The sequence below is a fragment of the Delphinus delphis genome, chromosome 6, assembly GCF_949987515.2.
Source record: "Delphinus delphis chromosome 6, mDelDel1.2, whole genome shotgun sequence".
Lineage (NCBI taxonomy): Eukaryota > Metazoa > Chordata > Mammalia > Artiodactyla > Delphinidae > Delphinus > Delphinus delphis.
This window is the reverse complement of record NC_082688.1, coordinates 68273063-68293465: the sequence shown is the minus strand read 5'-3', so window position 1 is coordinate 68293465 and position 20403 is coordinate 68273063. Positions and strand designations below refer to the sequence as shown.

Genomic DNA, 20403 nt, shown 5'->3' with positions numbered 1-20403 from the left:
TTATTGTGTGTCTCTCCCAAGAACATGAGCCGTGTAGGCATGTGTGTTTTAGGCTCTGTCTGTCACTGGAGGGTAAGACAAGGCATTCTCTCCCTTCTTGCTTTCTCTCCAAGAAAAATAACTTTTCCTGACAAAGGGTGCTTGGTGGAAATGTCTGGGGCCCTCTGATTTGGGATGAGGTAAGGCTCTTTTCGAACACAGACTAGCCAGGTTCTAAGGCAAAAAAGAAGTCCTGGGGAATTCCCTAGTGGTCCAGTGGTTAGGACTTTGCACTTCTACTGCAGGGGGTATGGGTTCGATCCCTAGTTGGGGAACTAGGATCCCACATGCCGCGGGCCACGGCCAAAAAAAAAGTCCTGAACCAGTGGCCATTAGACTTGCCACCAATATCTATCTAACCACCCCGTGGGGTCTCCAGGTGACTCTCTCATTCATTCACTCAACCAACATTTACCGAGCACCTAATATGTGCCAGGAACTATTCTAAGCTATGGGAATACAGCCACGAGCTAGACATAAACCTTCCCTGACGGGGCTTACATGGAGAGGGTGACCCACAATATAAATAATGGTGCCACATCTGTATGATGGGTGCAGGTCAGCCATGTAAGATAATAACTACAGCTGTCTCATTTTGAATTCCATAACCCCACCCCTGTTCAATACCAAGTGCTGAGCTCTCTGCTTGCCATAGACTAATGAATCCTCACAGCAGCCATGTTGGGTATCAGGATCATTATTCTCACCTTCCATATGTGCAAACACATTCAGAAGTAAATCAAGTTGCTCAAAGTCACCCCACTGGTTCAGGGATATGCCAGCATTCAAACCCTGGCCTCCTTGACTCCACTTGGCAGGAAAAAAGGATATGTGTTCAGGGCTTCCTTGGTGGTGCAGTGGTTAAGAATCCGCCTGCCAATGCAGGCGACCCAGGTTCGATCCCTGGTCCGGGTAGATCCCACATGCCACGGAGCAACTAAGCCCCCGTGCCACAACTACTGAGCCTGTGCTCTAGAGCCCACAAGCCACAACTACTGACCTGGTGAGCTACAACTATGGAAGCCTGCATGCTCTAGGGCCCGCGTGCCGCAACTACTGAGCCCGGGTGCTGCAATTACTGAAGCCCGCGTGCCTAGAGCCCATGCTCTGCAACAAGAGAAGCCACCACAATGAGAAGCCTACGCACCGCAACGAAGAGTAGCCCCCGCTGACCACAACTAGAGAAAGCCCACGCGCAGCAACGAAAACCCAACGCAGCCAAGAAACAAATAAATAAAATAAAATAATTTAAAAAATAAAAAGAGCCTGCATAACTTGTGGGAGTTTTAAGACAATTATAGTGAGTCCTGGGATGATCAGCAATCGGGAAGGACTTCACTTGTGCCCTGGTAGCAATACCCTGAAAGGCCACTAGATGGCAGTATTATTCCAGGAGTCTCTCCAGGTCCCTCCCACCCTGATGGCTAAGGTTTTCTTTGTTCGCAAGCATCCATCTCTAGCCAGTGTCACCAATAATGCCATTATGCATTTTCTGCCACCCCATGCCCCTAGCCTCACAGTTAGCCACTTTCCCACCACCGGCCTTAACACAAAAATAAACTCTACTGACTTTATTGCCATTTGCTACAATAACGTCTGGTCTCTGCTCGTAAAAGCAGTTGAATCAAATGTTTTAACGAGAAACATAAAACAAGCCAACAAAAACCCAGGTGAGGTTGATCTTTCCCTTTCGTGAGTTAATACTCAGAGGGTCACCAGGCCTGGAGGTGATCAGAGACAGAGGTGCCAACGTGAGATACAGATAACTCTTCAAACTGGGGAAAGGGGCTACCAGCCCCTATAAAGTGGGGCAAGAGGGGGCTGAGCCCCACCCGAGGGAGCAGAGGAGGAAAACCCAAATAGCGTATTTAAAACATTTTTTTTAATTTATGGAAAAATTCAACAGTGCAAAAGGAGACAGAATAGTATCAGACCCAGATAGCATCTTAAGGAGTGGCTGAAACCATAAACCAGGAGAGGCTTGAGAAGAGGTGAATTCCAAATTTGTTCAACTCCTAAGGTGTAAGTTTCCAGCCCCCGGGGTCTGCCCCCTTCTGGCCCCTCATAATGGAAACTCCTCACACGAGAAGGGCCCTGGGGTTGGTCTCAGAGGGCAGTCGGGAAAGTGGAGCTATGGAGTTGCCAATTTCATCACCAGAAAGGATGTGAGTCCTGGCTTTGTGTCCTGTCACACAGTTCATCATCTGGGTGGCTTCTAGGGACATCTGAATACCCAGAAAATTCTATGTCTGGGCATTTTCCAAGACCCACTGCTTACAGCAGATTATCAAAGACCTCTGTGTCCACCCCTCATCCCCTCACCCTGGCCAGAAAAGAAGTCTAAAAAAAACCACTGCAATGATACTAATACTGCTGCTTCCTCCTCTGATAGTTCTGTTATTCTTATAAATATGATTGCCGATGAATCCCTTAATTTAAAAAAACAGTCACAGGAGGGACTCGCCTGGTGGTCCAGTGGTTAAGACTCCATGCTCCCAATGCAGGGGGCCCGGGTTCAATCCCTGGTTAGGGAACTAGATCCCTCACACATGCCGCAACTTAGAAGTCTGCATGCCGCAATGAAGATCCCGCATGCCGCAACTAAGACCCGGCACAACCTAATAAATAAATATTTTTTTAAAAAAATGGTCACAGGAAATTAAGAAAAACAGGTAGATACAGAATTTTCCTGCTAAACTCATTTACTATGTTATATTGTTCTATGATCTTCCTTCCAGTGACTGGATGAACTACAGCTTAGGTGAGTTGTTTTCTATATTTGAGATTTTATATCCACATGACATAATTATAGAACTTTCAATAAAAATAAACTGCCTGTGGGTACCTCTATACTGGAAATATGTAGGTGTATTCATTTCACAGCTCTGAGAAGAAACCAACAATTAACTACACTAATTTTAAGTATGTTTACTAACAATGATATCCAAATTCATTAATAAGTGAATTTGAACAAATGCACTTTACGATCCATTAAATGTATTTCTCACTGCAGCCGCTGCAGAAATCATTTTGGAAATAAACACAAACATATACGTATTCACAGAAAATACCACTTATAGCTTTAATATCAAACATAGCTATCACAGTCAGTTCAAAAAAAGAGCATAAAGTGCAAAAGCTCCATTTCAAAAGGCCTTGAATTACTCCCAAAGTAATGGAGATGAAATGCTACCACAGCCCGTGGGCCTACCACCCATATACAGCACACCCTACATGAAGTACAGAACAAGGTATATATCTGAAAATACTCTATTTGCTCTGATTACATATTGTGGTTGCAAAATCGCCGTAAATCTGGTTTAACATATAGGGAAAGACACAATTCAAACAATTAGTCCCTTAGAGGAGGGGTCATTAAAAAAAAAAAAAAAAAAAACCATCTGTAGGAGAACGATGTCTATAAAATTCATTGAGAATCCCAACCTGGCCCGAGACTCCTCTTTGACCGGCTGGGTCAGCAGGACCCAGGCAAAGAGCTGGCTATTAAAGGTTCCAAGTTCATTTGGGGAAAAGGAGCTATGAGGGGGGCTCTGGCCAGGCAAGCTTCAGCCCTCACCTGTCCCCCAGAGATGGTTCCATGTCAGCCCCGAGGGATAAAGAGCCGGGGAAGGATCACATCCCAGTTTTGGAGCCTTCGGTATGGCAGCAGCTCAGGTAAGCATAATGAACTAGTAAGAAGTTTTTACACGCCTGAGAAATCCAATAAATAGAAGACGTGATGGTATTTTTACAAAGCCTGTGCTTGATGACCATCAAGGTTAGTCCCCCAACAGAACAACTTTGATCCACAATTCATGTTGTATAGGCACTCTTCAGAAGGACAGGCACAGAGTTCCCCCAAAAGGTAGCCTATTACCAAACAGGTGTAGATATCTCATCCCCAAACACCTGCAATATACTCACTGAAGTGCTTGTTTTACATTATAATAATAAAGGGGAGAAAATATTTTCTAAAAATCATCAAACACTATAAAACAAGAATCATTAACTTAAGTGATCACTTGGTAAATTAATGTTTTTTAATATTCTAAATCCAGTTCCTGCTGGGTATCTCTCTTAGGCAAATTCTAACCAGAACAAATATCTAATAGCCATGCTGAGGAACCGCCGTGACCTAACTCCTAAATGTCAAATCTCCACTTCCCTGAATTATCAGGGGGGAAAAAAAGGATTCTTGATTTCACATCAATTAATGAAATGAGCTATGCACTTTTTTAAAATCTGAAAACATCAAAACCTGTAGAACCATATATTTAACAGCTATTTTCTATGACTTGTCCATCTAAGTGCAGAAGCATATCAAAAAGCAGAATTCAGTTCATTATTTCTTAGGGCCCATTCATGTGAGGCTCGATTAAAAGGGAAGGCTCAGTAGTAAGTCTTAGAATCCAGTGATGAACACTCAAGAGCATAGCTAACTCTCTCGTATATCCCAAAACCTGCTCTTCAGGAAAAATATACAACTGGCATTTATATTCCATTCAAGGTACAAGATCAACTGTCAGCTCTAAAAGACATCAATGGACAACTATATTAGGAAAAAAAAGACAAGAAGGAAATATATCAAAATATATTAACAATGGTTGTCCTTGAGCTATAGAAATACACATTACTTTATTTCTTCTCCATCAACTTTTCTTAATATCCCCATTTTCTTTAAAATGCATGTAGTGCTATGAGCACTATGAATACAAATATAAATATGCATGATGCCATAAACCTAACTTAAAGTAAGATTGGTATATTCCTACTCTTTTTAAAACTTTGTTTATTTTATTTATTTATTTTTGTCTGCGTTGGGTCTTCGTTGCTGCACGTGGGCTTTCTCTAGTTGCAGCGAGCCGGGGCTACTCTTCGATGCGGTGCTCGGGCTTCTCATTGCGGTGGCTTCTCTTGTTGAGGAGCACGGGCTCTAGACGCGCGGGCTTCAGTAGTTGTGGCACACAGGCTCAGTAGCTGTGGCACACAGGCTCAGTAGTTGTGGCGCACGGGCTTAGTTGATCCGCAGCATGTGGGATCTTCCTGGACCAGGGCTCGAACCCGTGTCCCCTGCATTGGCAGGCGGATTCTTAACCACTGCGCCACCAGGGAAGCCCTATTCCTACTCTCTTGATTTACCATCCCACGCTGGCAAGCATAGTGATTTCTGTTCAAAAACAAAGTCTTGTCTTCCTCAAATATACCCCATTCCACACTTTTTTCTCAGTCTTCATCTCATTAAAACCAATCTCTAGAAGGGCATTCTGTTTTTCATAACAAAAAAAGCATTCTCTCCGAAACTTAACTTAGTCATTTGTCTTGTAGGAGAAGCAGAGAAATAGTCCTGTGAGTTAGTGTACTTACTTCCTTACTTCCAGCAGAATCACATTGTATCCCTATTTCCAAAGGTCACTCAGAACCTTCCGGAAGGGCAATGTCAAAGCCTTGGGGGCTGGAGGTGGTGTTTCCCACGGAACACACCCTTCATTTCACAGGGAGAAATGGTCCCTCCTTAATGGTTGGGACAATGCTCCCATCACTGAGGGGCTTTCAAGACAGAAATTAAACCTCACACACACACAAAACATTTCCTACACTCTCTGCTTCTCCTTATTTACTTTTTCCCACTAAAAGAGCTGGGCTTAGAATACAACAAACTCCCTACCTGGAGCATTTTTATATTGCAGGATGGAGGAGATGAGAATCCGTGCCTGGTGGGTCAATCTGGATGGTCTGACGTTTCCCTTTAAAGAAAATTCTAGACTTGAAACCCAAAGGACTTAAGAGCAGTTTTTCCAATTCTGTTCCACAAGCCACCTAGGTCTCATATGGGTACATTAAAGATTCCACGAGTATTTAATTCAAATACTGTTTTTTAAACTATAAGAAAGCAACATGTACACTCATTCAATACCAAATTTTTCTACCTTGGAAACGACCAATTTGTTAATCTCCATTTTCACTGCCTTTTATATTATTCACGAAGTGCTGTAAGTTCAACCTCGAAATAAATCTCCATAAAGATTTCTTACTGCAAACAGGGTTCTGCTGCTAAAATAATTTGAAAACCACAGAAGTAGAATAAAGTCACTCATTTCTAAAGTCTAAATTCAGTTGCTTCTTGGACTTTTCGCCTGCAATTCTGTGCACATTTTAACCAGAGTAAGAGTTCCCGGACAAGCCAAAAACTGCTACTGCCCAACTCTTAAATACTTAGGACAGTGACATGATTCCCATCCACACAAGGAGGACACATCTGTTCTGCCCTCTCCCGTGATGGAATGTTGCAAAGCAAGAGATGCCTGAGTTAGAATGAGTATCCCTGAGGTCACGAATTCCCACCTCGCACCTTGAAGACATATGCGGAGTCTCCCATTCAGCCCAGTGAAGAGGACAGCAGTTGCAGCCAGTGTCACTTTAGGTGAGAACTCAGAAGGCAAGAGATTTGCCCTGCTGCACCCGAAGCAGCCAGTGTGTAGTTAAGGCCAGCACTTAAGAAAAGCACGTGGTCAAACGCCGGCGCGGAGAAACCATAGGAAGCACCTCATACTGTGAGGATACCGAGTGTAATTCCCACAGTAAATATCAAAGACAGAGGCGGCAAGATTCTTGAGGATAATTTCCGGAATAGGACAGCATACAGGAGGCTTCCAATGAGAACAACTTCTAAAACTTCATGTTTGCTCCAGTTTGAACCAGGACCCCTACCACGATTGTCACAGGCCGTTGGCAATGTCACAGAGGTCAAGCAGTAAAGGGGTGGGTCTCTGCATGGAACGCTCACACCACTCACACCGTAGCTGGTCTTCTCTTTGTGTGTTGGAGCGTACTGGGCTGAGGGGCGGGGACCGTGTCAGCATTTAAAACTTGCGCTTATCTTCAAGAACGGCGCAAAGTGGAGTGTCATTTTTGGCATACACGGAGGGTTTTTCTTGTTAGCTTCACCCTGATCTGAAGTCAAGTTCCCATCTCTCAGAAGAGGTAGCAGGAAAAGGATGCACACATGTATGTAAACCCTGGGTTACGGAGAGATAGATGCAAGGGGGGAAACCAGCCTCCTTAGCCGCGAGCCCTGTGTGTGTTCCATTTGTTTGCTTTCGTTTCAGGACAGTTTCCCCAAATGAAAATCTCTGGCCTCTTCCATCATACAGTCAGAGGGTCTTGTCGGGCGCAGGATTTGTCTGTCAAGGGAGGCTCCGCTCCGAGAGCACATGGGAACGGTGGGATCTGGAGCAAACCCTCACCAGGAAGCGAGGCGTGTGCAGCGCTGGGTCCCCCACGGGACGGCTCTGCCATCACCATAAAGGACGCAGCCCAATGAGCACTGCAGCTGCAGGTGACACTGAGAAGACACACCTAGTGCCCCTCGGCCCTCTACTTCCCATCTTTGGGAAAGGGGAAGACACCCACTGCTCCCCAGGCACCGTGGAGTCCTGGCGGTCCACAGACACACTAGTTAGAACCCAAGGGCACTGAATTTTTAAAAGACAGACCCCACCCCCGACTCTGCGAACCCCGCTGGCTGTCTCTGCTGGGAGATGAAGTTTAGGTGCGTGAGAGAAGATAAGCAGAGAGGCCAGCCACTGCCTCGCCATCACGTGATCTTGACGGGTGATTTCTTGTTGGCGCACAGAAGGGACACGTAGGGGACACCGATGAAGGCCCATCTCTCGCTGGGCCAAAACTTGATGACGGGGCCTTGCTCGGGTATCTCGGAGGCAGCATCAAAGTAGGCGAAGCACACGCAGCCCAGGTAGGCGGCCAGGCAGATGAGGATGTGCCTGCGATGGAGACGTGGCGGCGTGAGAACTGAGAGAACCCGACGCAAGTGAGACTGTGCTGGGTTTAGCCCGTTCCTCCCTCCGGCTAACCTGCCTCTCCTGGATGCAAAGACAGGCAGGGGCCTTCTTTAATTAAGAAGGGGTGAGGTTGCCCAACAATCCCTGGAATAGCAGAAGAATGGTAACTCCTGAGCCAACAAAGCCTCTTTTGGAATGTTCTAAAACATTCCAGCTTGATAACAGGAAAAACCTGCAAATGCCTTTGGGGCTCAGCCGACCGAGGCCCCAGGATTTAAAACAGAGGCACTAATATGATATCACTTATATGCAGAATCTTAAACAAACAAACAAAAAGAACTTATTCACAAAACAGAAACAGACTCACAGACTTAGAGAACGGAACATTTGGTTCCCAGGGAGGAAGAAGTGGGGGAAGGACAGACTGGGAGTTGGGATTGACATGTAAATAAACTGATGAATGAATTAAACTAAAAAAACAAAATAAATAAAACAGAGGCACTAAGGAAATAACCGATGAGCATGTGGAACTAGTGCCCCCACCCTTCTAGCTTTAATAATCGGCTGTACACATCTGACGCCCTTCATCAGGAATAATTTTATACTGATTCACCTGCTTTTGCACTTTAGTAAGGGAACTCTTTTTTATTACTATTATTAAATTCACTGTGCCTGTAAAAAGTTTTCATATTGATCTTTATCATGCAAGGGACCATTTAAAGGCATGTAATCCTACTTTTGTACCTTATGCTGAAACTTAACTCGATGAATTAAAGACTTAAAATACATTTAAAGACAATTAAAGAAAATATTTTTATAAACTTTGGTGGGGGAAGCCTTTCTTAGAATGACACAAAGTTCAGAAACCCTAAAGAGAATGGCTGTGAGAGCCACATGCAATGCACGTCTCTACATTTAAAAACGCATGGAATAAAGATGGCTGTAAGAGTACTACCAGTTTGCTTAGTTGAGAACAGTGTCATTTAAGGGATGTCACAGTCACACTGTAATGCATACAGAAGGGAGAGGAAAAAAAAAAAACCTAAAGGAAAAGACTGACAGATGTGAGAACATGAAAATTTTAAACCAGTATGACACAAAATATAATTAACATACTGAAAGGTAAATGGGAAACTGGGGGTAAATATTTGCACCATGTGACAAAGAATTAAAAATCCCTATCTTACAAAGAATCAAAAGACTAATCATCTCATAGGGTGTCTGGGATTAGCTTTAAATAATCCGGGTGTGGGTGGGTAGTGGGTGAAGGTGGCATGAATGAGATTGGCCTCACGTAGATACTACTGAAGCTAAGTGTTGCCTACCTGGGGGCCCCATGTATTATTCTCTGTACTTTTGAAAATGTTGCAAGTGTGCCCAGTAAATGGCCTATAGGTAGTAAACAGTAATGACTGTCTCCTATGTGTCAGGCACTAGGTGCTGGATATAAACTTTTAAAAATGGAAACACTCCACAGGGATGATAAAGAAACTTAAAAGGCACATTTCAAAAGAGGAAAGATACAGTAATTTTACATTTGAAAAGATGCCCAACAAAATACTAATTTTTTAAAAAGACATGAAAATAAAATCTTTTCAGGTTAACAAAGACTTTTTTTAAAGTTACTAATATCCAGTATATGTGAAAGTGTATCTTACAGACACACTTTTACTATCTTACAGATTTTAGTAAAAAGTGTTAGTTGATATAATATCTCTGGATTTGGCAACATATTATAATTTAACCTAAGGACACAATTCAGGCATATGAACAAATACAGATGTTCATTACCGATTATTTGTAAAAGCGGAAAGTTAGAAATAACCTAAGTATCCATTAATAGAGAGGTTGGTAAATGAATTATAAAGCATCCATATTGTGAGGTATTAACTGGACACAAAAACTGCTGAAGATAATATAAACGCACTGGTAAGGAAAGCTGTCTATGATCTAATATGTAGTTTAAACAACAAAAGAAGGACCAATATGCATCATGTATAGAATGATGTTATTTTTGCTTTTAAAAGGAGAATTAGAGAACTATGTATATAAAGCACCTGGAAGGATGCACTTCAGGCTGTTAACAATTGTTCTCTCTCTTTGGTGGACAGAATTATGAAAGTCTCTCTTTCTATACTTACCTATTGTTTAAATTTGTTATAATAAATAAATATGTCACTTTACAACTGGATGAAAAAATGGTTCAACTTTGTTTTTGTTTTTATTTTGAGGCCACACCACACAGCACGTGCGATCTTAGTTCCCTGACCAGGGATCAAACCTGCGCCCCCTGCAGTGGACGCACAGAGTCTTAACCACTGGACCACAGGGGAAGTCTCAGAAAATGGTTCAACTTTGGGGGGGAAAAAAAAAAAACAACCTCAGAAAGTACACCAAATTTAGAAACAAATTAAGTTGGAATCCAAGTTATTACAGTCGACTTTTTGAATTTTACTTAAATCACTGTATGATAAGGGAGCTTGGATCGATTAAAAACGTACTATATCTTCAGTGAGATCCCATTTACACAGGTGGATACATTTATCAAAATTTACCAGACTACACAGTTAAAACCTGTGCATCTGATCATTCCCAGGAAGAAAACCACTGGATTTCCTCCCCAGCTTTCTGAGTACGGGATTCTGCGTGCTGTTCTGTAGCTTTCTTTTTCTTAAGTGTATCCTGAGCCTTCTAAGCTGTAGATGCTCCAATTCCCCATTACTGAGCTCCTAGACTGGTTTGTTGTCACCAGGTGGGTGACCCTGAACAAAGCCAAAGACACTGTCCCTAGGTGACCTGTGAGGCCCAGGCTGGTCACTCAGGCTCAAAAGGCGTGCTTGGTTCCTATTCAGGACCGTCCTATCCCCACATCACATCTGTCCCAAGCCTTCACCACCTTCCCCCACCCTGGAGATCTAGCTAGAGCTCAGGTTACGGATTCAAGTTCCGAGCTCCTTTCTGCTTTAATAATGGAACTAGAGGTGAGAGACCACAGACGTGAAGCACAGACAGTTAGGTCTGTTTGTTCTGGCTAAGCCTGCTCCCTGGAGCTGTTTCTGCTTTTTCTATCGCTTCTGAAATGTCTGACAGTCTACTTGAGGAGAGGAGGCACCCAGGCTCAGCCCTGTCCCCTGTGTACATCTGCGCCCCGCGCAGGGAGAACGGAGTGACAGCGAGGGTAGACCCTGCCTGGTGACCACCCACCCCACCACGAGCGGGGCTCACCACACGCAGTGCAGGTAGGGAAAGTGGAAGGACGACAGCAGCTCACAGAAGGCCCGGTCACTGATCCAGCAGAAGAGGGCGAGGGTCCACCAGAGGCCCGAGAAGAGACCCAGCTTAAAAACACGCACGTTGTCACACCTGCCCGGGGATGCAGAGAACAGCTTGTGTCAGTCCTGGCTCCTGTTACCTTGCTGGCCACTTCTTCTCTGCTTCCTCTTGCCTCCCTGGCCCCTTGGCACCGGGGTTCCCACCCAACGCCCCGTCACACGCGCTCATGGATGTAAACACCGTATGTACCCTGATGGCTCAAAAAGCCACACTCCTCACCGAGGCCTCTCCTTGACTCCAGACTTAACAAACCACATGTCACATTCTTGACATGTCCACCCGGTGCCCAGTGTTGATCTAAAGTTTACACGTCCACAACGTACTCCTAAATCCTTCCTTCTGCCCAATGCCCGTCCTTCTCCCAGCCCTCTCAGGAAGAGGTCACTCTGTGCTTTCAGGACCTCAGGCCAAGAATTCTGGAGTCCTTGTTCTCTTTCTCACCCACCCCACATCCAATCCATCAGCCCCTCAATATATATCCAAAATCTGACCTCTTTCCATCACGTCCACCTGGGTCCAAGCCACCATCATCTCCTGCCTGAGTTACAGCCACTGCCTCCATCCAACCCCGCTCCTACAGTCACCTCTCAACACCCTGCCCAAAAGCCTCCGACTGCTTCCCTTCTCCCAGAGGGCAAGCCAAAGTGCTCACGGAGGCCACGAGGCCCCAGTGTGCTGGCTTCTCCTCTGTGCTCCACCCCCGTCCTCCATACTCTGCCCCTCACTGCCTCTGCTCATCAAACCCCCCAGGGACCTCTGCCATTCCTCCAAAATCCTGGGCACATTCCCCCAGGCCTTAGCACTTGCCGTTCCTGCCACCTGGAATGCTGTTCCCAGATATACACGCGGCTCGCCACCTCCAAGTCTTTGCTCAGATGTCACTCAGTGAGCCCTCTGCTGAGCACTGTTCCTAACAATCGCACCACCTGTTTCTACCCCCTAAGTGACCCTCGCGATCACCTTCCTCCCTCCTCTAGTTCTCTCTGTAGCGACTACAGCCCCGCTGACATCCTCCGTGTTTTCCTTATATATTTAAGACCTATCTCCTACCAGCAGGTAAGCTGCTCACTGCTGCACCTCCAGCCCCTGGGACAGCGCCAGGCACATAGGAGACTCACAGCACTCCTGAACGCATGCTGGAACAAAAGGGTTTCTGAAATAAACCCCAACAGCTCAAAGGAAATTTCAGCTGCCGTTCTCTTTCCTTGTCACCAAATGTCTCGCGAAGTGGGTGACTTCTATTCCTAGGGAGAAATGCCCAGAGGGTCCTCCGAACCCTCCCTCAGGGTCTCTTTCCCTTAAAGGACTGCTCCCCGGTCAGTCAAGCTCGCTCACTCTCAGGGTCAGCACTGGTTCATATTTGTTGAACGAGTAGACGGTGTCAGAAGCCTGACTTGCTGGGACCTTTCCCAGCTGCCTGACAGAAACATGAGTAAAAGTGGCAGTGAAAACGGGATGGACAGCAGGCTCAGAGAGACCCGCTCAAAAAACAAACTGAGAAACCCTGTCGGTAGGAGGGCTAAATGCACCACCTGAAAAAACTTTTGAAAGAATAAATAGAGCCCATGACGTAAGCAGTGAGTACTTTCTAGTTTAGTGACGAAAACAGAGATGAACAATTTCCATTTTCCCTCTTCTCTTCAGCACACTCTCCTCTGAATGGCTCACCCTTGGACCCGCGGCCCCTCTCCCAGAGCCCTGTCCCCTCACTCCGCCCATTTTTCTCCACCCTGCAGGTCTCAGCTTCAAGGGCACTTTCTCAAATAGACTTTCTCTGACAGCCCAAGTACCATCGAACTCCCCCATCACATTCTCTCCTGGGGCCCTGCCATCTTCCCTCATAATATGCATCACAAGCTGAGAGTGTGTATTTGTTTAAGTGTTTGTTAATACCTAGTATCCGCCTAGACTGTAAGACCAGTGAGCGCAGGAACTAGGCCTACTCTTTTACTAATGTATATCCACCATCTAGCAACAGTACCTGGTCCAGAATAAGCACACTTAAAAAGAAGGCTTGCTCCATGAACAGATAAAACTGTCCTTCACTTCTTTATTTTAACTGCCTCCTAGTGATCTGATCAGAACATTTTTTTAGATTAAAAAAACAAAACAGTGACAATATTGATTGGGTACCAAATTCTCAGAATCCACACCAGGCACTGTACAAGGCAAAATAAGCAGGCCTGGGCTTCCCTGGCGGTGCAGTGGTTAAGAATCTGCCTGCCAATGCAGGAGACATGGGTTCGAGCCTGGGTCTGGGAAGATCCCACATGCCGCGGAGCAACTAAGCTCGTGTGCCACAACTACTGAGCCTGCGCTCGAGGGCCCATGAGCCACAACTACTGAGCCCACGTACCACAAGTACTGAAGCCCGCACGCCTAGAGCCCGTGCTGTGCAGCAAGAGAAGCCACCACAATGAGAAGCCCGCGCACCACAGCGAAGCTCGCGGCAACCAGAGAAAAGCCCGCATGCAGCCACGAAGACCCAACGCAGCCAAAAGTAAAATAAAAATTTATTAAAAAAAATAATAATAAACAGGCCTCTTGCCATGTTAAAAGGTAAAATGAAAACTAACAAAAACAAGCATCAACAAATATGTAGACAGTAAGCCTGGTATAACAGGAACTATGTAAGCTCAATTTAACTAAACCTAGGATTCCTATCTGGCTTAAGGGCCACACCAGCACAGAGAGCTGCAGATGCAGTGTACGTGGCAAGAGAGGCTGAAAGGCAGGTGGTCACGGAAGAGGCGGGGCGGGGCTGACACTTGTGAAGCAGGGAGGAAAAACAAAGTCCTGCAGAGTCAGGAACTCAGGGCACCTGGTACTGACCCTTTCTCTGCTTCTAGAGACACAGGTCCTGCTGTACACCACTAACAAGGTCTACGTGAACTTGAGGCTTGCCCAAACCTGCGCTTCGTCAGGTTTTATCCCCACTTTTCAGGGCTTATATCACAATGTCAATGTAAGGTTAAACGGGAAAAGCAGGACACAAGTCATATATATACACACATATGTATCAGGACCCTATTTTACGATAGAAAAACTGAGAGGATGGCTGTCGTTTCTTCTCTTCTTGACCCTCTGTTGTGCTCTCAAGGTTTTCCTTAACAATAAATTCACTCCTATAATCAGAAAAAGTCTATTTCAAAATATTCTCAACACAGCTGAGTCACTTGGTGATGTGACAACACAAATGTCAGTCACTGTCAGGTCATGACCCCCAGACATAAGAACATTTTGTTTCCTCCTGGTCTGAGAGAAGGTTTAATAAGGACAATGAATGTATGAAAAGACTAGAAACAAGCTCTAGGAATGAGGCTAATGAGAAATGGAAAGCTAAAAAACAGCCCCTCCCCTATCTGTTCTGAGCAGAGGGAGGTGGGATGAGGAACATTTAGCTGAGACATGACAGATCATTGCTGATGACAAGCAGGGAACACTCTGGAAGGACATGACAAGAGCGACAGGGCATCTTCTTGCTGGGGATGTTATCAAAGCAGGCCAACAAGCATCTTCTCTTTCCTCTCCGGGACTTGAGTGGGAAGTGTGACACAGCAGTGTACGGGGTCCTCGTCCCTGCCCACGTGGTGTTACGTCAAGCAGAGGAGACAGACATTGAGCAAAACAACAGCACGAATACTTTTTAAATTACAACCAAGACGGGGGCCATAAAGGAGAAGTATGGGATGCTCTGAGAGCATATAAATGGTTGAGCCCAAACCTGAAGGATGAGCAGAAATGAACCAAGCAAGAGGGTCAGAAAGAAGGGACAGCATGCACCCAGACCTGGAGCCGGGAGGAGCCAGGCCCCCTTGGGGACACGGAAGGTCAGAATGGCTGGAGGACAGAATGTAAGGGGAGCTTTGTGGGGGAGAGATCCACAGGCAGGGACCAGGTGGAGGATTTTGAACTTTAACCTAATTGTGATGCCAACCAATAGAAAAATAATGATGATCAGATGAGATGACTGGAGAAGGAAGAGGAAGCCAGACCTCCGGCTTGAGCAAATGGGTAAATGGTGCTCTAATCTACTGAGGCTGGAAATATTAAGAGAGCCAGAACTGGAAAGGGAGATCAGGAATCTGGGTTTGGATAAGTTGGATTTGAGATGCCTGTGACACGTGGAGTTGGAGAGGTCAGGCAGGCAGCTAGATACACAGTGGTGGAGTAGAAGGAAGGACTGGGTTAGAGCCATTTGCATACATACAGGAATTAAAGCCATGGAGTAGACGAGAGGTTGTAGGGGGAAATATAGTGGGAGAAAAGCAGAGAGGTGAGGGTGTACCTTATGGGGTCCCTACATGGACAGGTGCATAGAAAAGAAGGAGCTTACAAGAGGGGCTTGAGAGGACCTGCCGCAGAGTTGGTAGAAACTCAGGAGGGCGTGGTGTCATAGGAATCACGGGAAAGAATGTTCCAAGGATGAGGGGGTGAATTGTGCAGAGAGCTGAGATTCAGGAGGACAGAAAAATGACCATTGGATGCACAACCAAGAGGGTTTGGGTATTGAAGTGGGGACAGAAGCCAGATTGGAGTGGCCTGAAGACTAAATGAGAGGTGATGGATGGAGACAATTTTATTTATTTATTTGTGTGTGTGTGTGTGTGTGTGGCCACGCCACACGGCTTACAGGATCTTAGTTCCTCCACCAGGGATTGAACCCGGGCCACAGCCGTGAAAGCTCCGAGTGCTAACCACTGGACCGGCCAGGGAATTCCCTGGAGACAACTTTTAAATAAGGGTGGCTGTGACAGACAGACAGGAGAGAGAAAGGGTGAGGGCTGGAGACAGATGTGACTGAGTCCAGGTTTGGGTGTTAGAGAAGATGGGGGAGACTCAAATACGGCTGCAGGCTAAGGGGATGGATCCTTTGGAGAGGGAGGGATGACACAGTAGACAACTTACGGGGGTAAACTAAGCATGGGAGAAGAGGGAATTATCAAGGGGCAGAAAGGCTGACCCTAGGTGGAAGCGGGGATGCTTCCCATGATACGGCAATTTGCTAATGTCGTGATGAAGACCAATTAGCAGCAGTGAGGACTAGCTTTTTTTTTTTTTTTTTTTTTTTTTTTATAAATTTATTTATTTATTTGTTTTTGGGTCTTCGTTGCTGCGCACGGGCTTTCTCTAGTTGCGGTGATCGCTTTGTTGCAGTGCTCAGGCTTCTCATTGCAGTGGCTTCTCTTGTTGCGGAGCGCAGCTCTAGGCGCACAGGCTTCAGTAGTTGTGGCTCGTGGGCTCAGTAGTTGTGGCACACGGGCTTAGCTGCTCCGCAGCATGTGGGATCTTCCCGGACCAGGGCTCGAACCCATGTCCCCTGCATTGGCAGGCGGATTCTTAACCACTGCGCCACCAGGGAAGTCCCAGGACTAGCTTTTTAGGGGCCAAGATTTTAAGTATGGAACAGAAATTATTTCCTCTGTAGTTACTTGCAAAGGTTGGAATATTAAAGAAAGATATGTTTCCCTGCTTAAAGATCACAGTTGTGAAGCAGAATTTAAACCTTAAAAGCATCTGCCCTAACCACTTGTCTTTCATTTGCTCTTGTTTAGGTAATATGAATTTAAAAGTTGCCCTTTCCTTAGCTATTTTTTAACAAAATTATAGACTAAAACAGATGATTAGACTCAGGAGTTAAAGTGGCAACAAGATTGCAATGAATTCTCAAGAAACATAGCTAAGTGTAGAACATTCGATTGACTTCAAGCCTACCAGCAGGCAGCATCACTGGACTGACTGCTACAAATCCATCCAGATGTCTTATAGGCAATTTATTGGGTTGGCCAAAAAGTGCCTTCAGTTTTTAAGTAAAAATAAAAGACACATTCTTCGTTTTCACCCAGAACTTTATTGAACGTATTCACCCTTTTGTTCCACTACCTTCTGCCATTTTTCAGGCAACTTCATAATTCCACTTTCGCAAAATGTTTTATCTTTTTGAGCACCTGTTCCAGGTGCCTTTTACAGTCTTCCAGGGAATTGAAATTTTTTCCAGTAAGAGAATTTTGTAAAGACCAAAATAAATGGAAATCTAAATAGACGTTTCTCCAAAGAAAACATACAGATGGCCAAAAAGCACATGAAAAGATGCTCAACATCACTAATTATCAAAAAAAAAAAAATGCAAATCAGAACTACAGTGAGGTATCACCTGACAGCAGTCAGAATGGCCATCATCAAAAAGTCTACAAACAATAAATGCTGGAGAGGGTGTGGAGAAAAGGGAACACTCTTGCACTCTTGGTGGGAATGTAAATTGATACAGGCACTATGGAGAACAGTATGGAGGTTCCTCACAAAACTAAAAATAGAACTACCATATGACCCAGCAATCCCACTACTGGGCATATACCCTGAGAAAACCATAATTCAAAAAGAATCATGTACCACAATGTTCACTGCAGCTCTATTTACAATAGCCAGGGCGTGGAAGCAACCTAAGTGTCCATCGACAGATGATTGGATAAAGAAGATGTGGCACATATATACAATGGAATATTACTCAGCCAAAACTTTTAATCTTTTTGAGCAAAGAAGTGTTCCAGATGCCTTTTACAGTCTTCCAGGGAAATGAAAATTCTTGTTAGGAGAAGTTTGCGAAGACCGAAATAAATGGAAATCCGAAGGTGCAACGTCTGGTGAATACGATGGATGAATCAGAACTTCCCAGCCAAGCTGTAACAGTTTTTGCCTGGTCATCAAAGAAACATGCGGTCTTGCGTTATCCTGATGGAAGATTATGCGTTTTCTGTTGATTAATTCCGGATGCTTTTCGCCGAGCGCTGCTTTCAGTTGGTCTAACTGGGAGCAGTATCTGTTGGAATTAATCGTTTGGTTTTCCAGAAGGAGCTCATAATACGGGACTCCCTTCCAATCCCACCATATACACAACATCACCTTCTTTGGATGAAGGTGTGGTTGGTCGTGGTTCATTTCGCTTGCCCCACGATCTCTCCCATTCCACATTATTGTACAGCATCCACTGTTCATTGCCCGTCACGATTTGATTTAAAAATGGAAGGTTTTCATTACATTTAAGCAGAGAACAGCATGCAGAAATACGGTCAAGAAGGTTTTTCTCGCTTAACTTACGTGGAACCCAAACATCAAAGCCATGAACATAACCAAGCTGGTGCAAATGATTTTCAACGCTTGATTTGGATATTTTGAGTATGTCGGCTGTCTCCCTCATGGTATAACGTTGACTGTTCTCCATTAACGTCTCGATTTGATCACTATCAACTTCACCTGGTGTACCCGACCAGGGAGCATCATCCAGTGAGAAATCTCCAGAACGAAACTTCACAAACCCTTTTGACATGTTCGATCAGTCACAGCACCTTCTCCATAAACTGCACAAATCTTTTCTTGCATTTTGGTTGCATTTTTACCTTTCTTGAAATAATAAAGCATAGTCAGCCAAAAATGTTGCTTTTTTTCTTCCATCTTCAATATTAAAATGGCCACAAAAATTCACCAATTTTAATAAGTCTTTTTTTAAATTTCTTTTTGGCTGCATTGGGTCTTGGCTGCTGTGCACAGGCTTTCTCTAGTTACGGCGTGCGGGGACTACTCTTCGTTGCGGTGCGCGGGCTTCTCATTGTGGTGGCTTCTCTTGTTGCAGAACACGGGATCTAGGCGCACGGGCTTCAGTAGTTGTGGTTCACAGGCTCTAGAGCACAGGCTCAGCAGTTGTGGCACACAGCCTCAGTAGTTGTGGCGCACGGGCTTAGCTGCTCCGCAGCATGTGGGATCTTCCCGGACCAGGGCTCAAACCTGCATCCTCCGCATTGGCAGGTGGCTTCTTAACCACTGCGCCACCAGGGAAGTCCCGATAAGTGGTTTTTTTAAATGCACGCTAATATGACAGCTGTCACATACAATCTAACAAAATTGTTTTGAATGAAGTTAAAGACAACTAAGTACTACTAGAGCCATCTTATGGAAAAAAACGAATGAAACTTTCGGCCCACCCAATAATTGTTTTCCAAAGAGTTTTAAGATCTGTTAGTGTTCTGGAGTTTTAAGATGTGTTAGTGTTCTGAAATGGGTCTCTTACTTCCCAGGTCTGTGAAGGCTACTCAAAGCCGACAAGACAAAACAAGACAAGACAGGGCAGAGTCTTTCCACTGCCAGCCAGCAAGTTTAAATACCTCTTCAACCACCTCTGTCCCTACCTGGTATTGCTAATAATCAAAACAACACACAGAGACAAAGCATTGGCAGGAAATATATACATGTCTCCACTCAAAACAAAGACTGAGAGAAAGCTTATAACACATTACACAGAGAAACTCTCACTAAGGTAGATAAATGTAAGACTTCAATTAAGAGCATCTATGTCCATGACCAAGAGTCATGAATTAAAATGGATGTCTACAAGTGAGTGCAGAGAAAAAGAAGCATTTTCAAAGAGTATTACAATAAGGGCAGTGGTTGAGTTGTGTTTTAATTGGGGCTGAATAAGACAGTCATAAACGCACAAGAGCTAAACTAAAATGTTTCTGGATATCAACCTGAACTCTGCACATACAACTTCCCACAAGAAAATGCTTATGCAAACAGCAAAGGCTTTACCTGATAGACTGTAAGAAACTAGGCCTCAGAGAAAGGAGCAGTGCTGCTTTGTATATAGACATTCATTTCTTTTTCCTTCTGTATGTAAATGCAATAGCCTCTCTAGGACTTTGCTTTCCTCCTTATTCGTGTCACATGAGCACATCTATTCTCCTTTCTACAGAATTACCTCTAGGCAGCTTGGTCTAGGCACTCACCAGGTCCTTGAGATGTTTCCTCCTAAGCTAGTTTCGAACCATTGGGATGCATTGCATACACTGCTCCCCTCTTTCTGAAAATGAGATCATTAACATTTTGAACCAAACCAGGCAACTTGATGCTAATCCAAAAGTCAGGAACTACTCTTTGTGAGGGGTATCTCCTCTTCCACATTCAAGGGCAGTAAAAGAACCAGGAGCTGGTTTGCTCCTACCCCAGGGACAGCCTCAGGGCCAGGCAGGAAGACCTGCACCCACCTCCTTAGCTCAGCAACGAGCAGCGCCGTGCAAGGAACCCCCAGGGTCATCAGAGAGATGTTGTTGATGGCAGGCTTGACAAACGCCAGGCACGTTGTAACTGCAGACAGGACGCAGACCACCGCCTTGAACCTGCCCCTGCATGGGTGAAAGCAAACCAAATCCATTAGCAAAGGAGGTCGTGTTGGTTTGTTGAA

At 45.0% G+C, this 20403-nt stretch overlaps 1 protein-coding gene and 1 non-coding gene across 3 annotated transcripts in view; one reads left to right on the top strand and one right to left on the bottom strand.

Annotated features, from left to right (window-relative positions):
• Nucleotides 1-241: 241 nt before the first annotated feature.
• On the top strand, nucleotides 242-314 carry TRNAR-UCU (transfer RNA arginine (anticodon UCU)). Its single transcript has one exon. It is a non-coding gene; the product is annotated as a tRNA-Arg (tRNA).
• A 2725-nt stretch (nucleotides 315-3039) lies between these two features.
• ACER2 (alkaline ceramidase 2) overlaps nucleotides 3040-20403 on the bottom strand; it is a 33398-nt gene continuing 16034 nt past the window's right edge. For both annotated transcript variants that reach the window (XM_060014791.1, XM_060014793.1), the window contains exons 4-6: nucleotides 20207-20344; nucleotides 11064-11201; nucleotides 3040-7820 (exon numbers count right to left, since the gene is read on the bottom strand). In XM_060014791.1, the coding sequence (XP_059870774.1) occupies nucleotides 7634-7820; nucleotides 11064-11201; nucleotides 20207-20344 (463 nt within the window). In that variant the 3' untranslated portion in view covers nucleotides 3040-7633. The remainder of the gene's footprint in view (nucleotides 7821-11063; nucleotides 11202-20206; nucleotides 20345-20403) is intronic.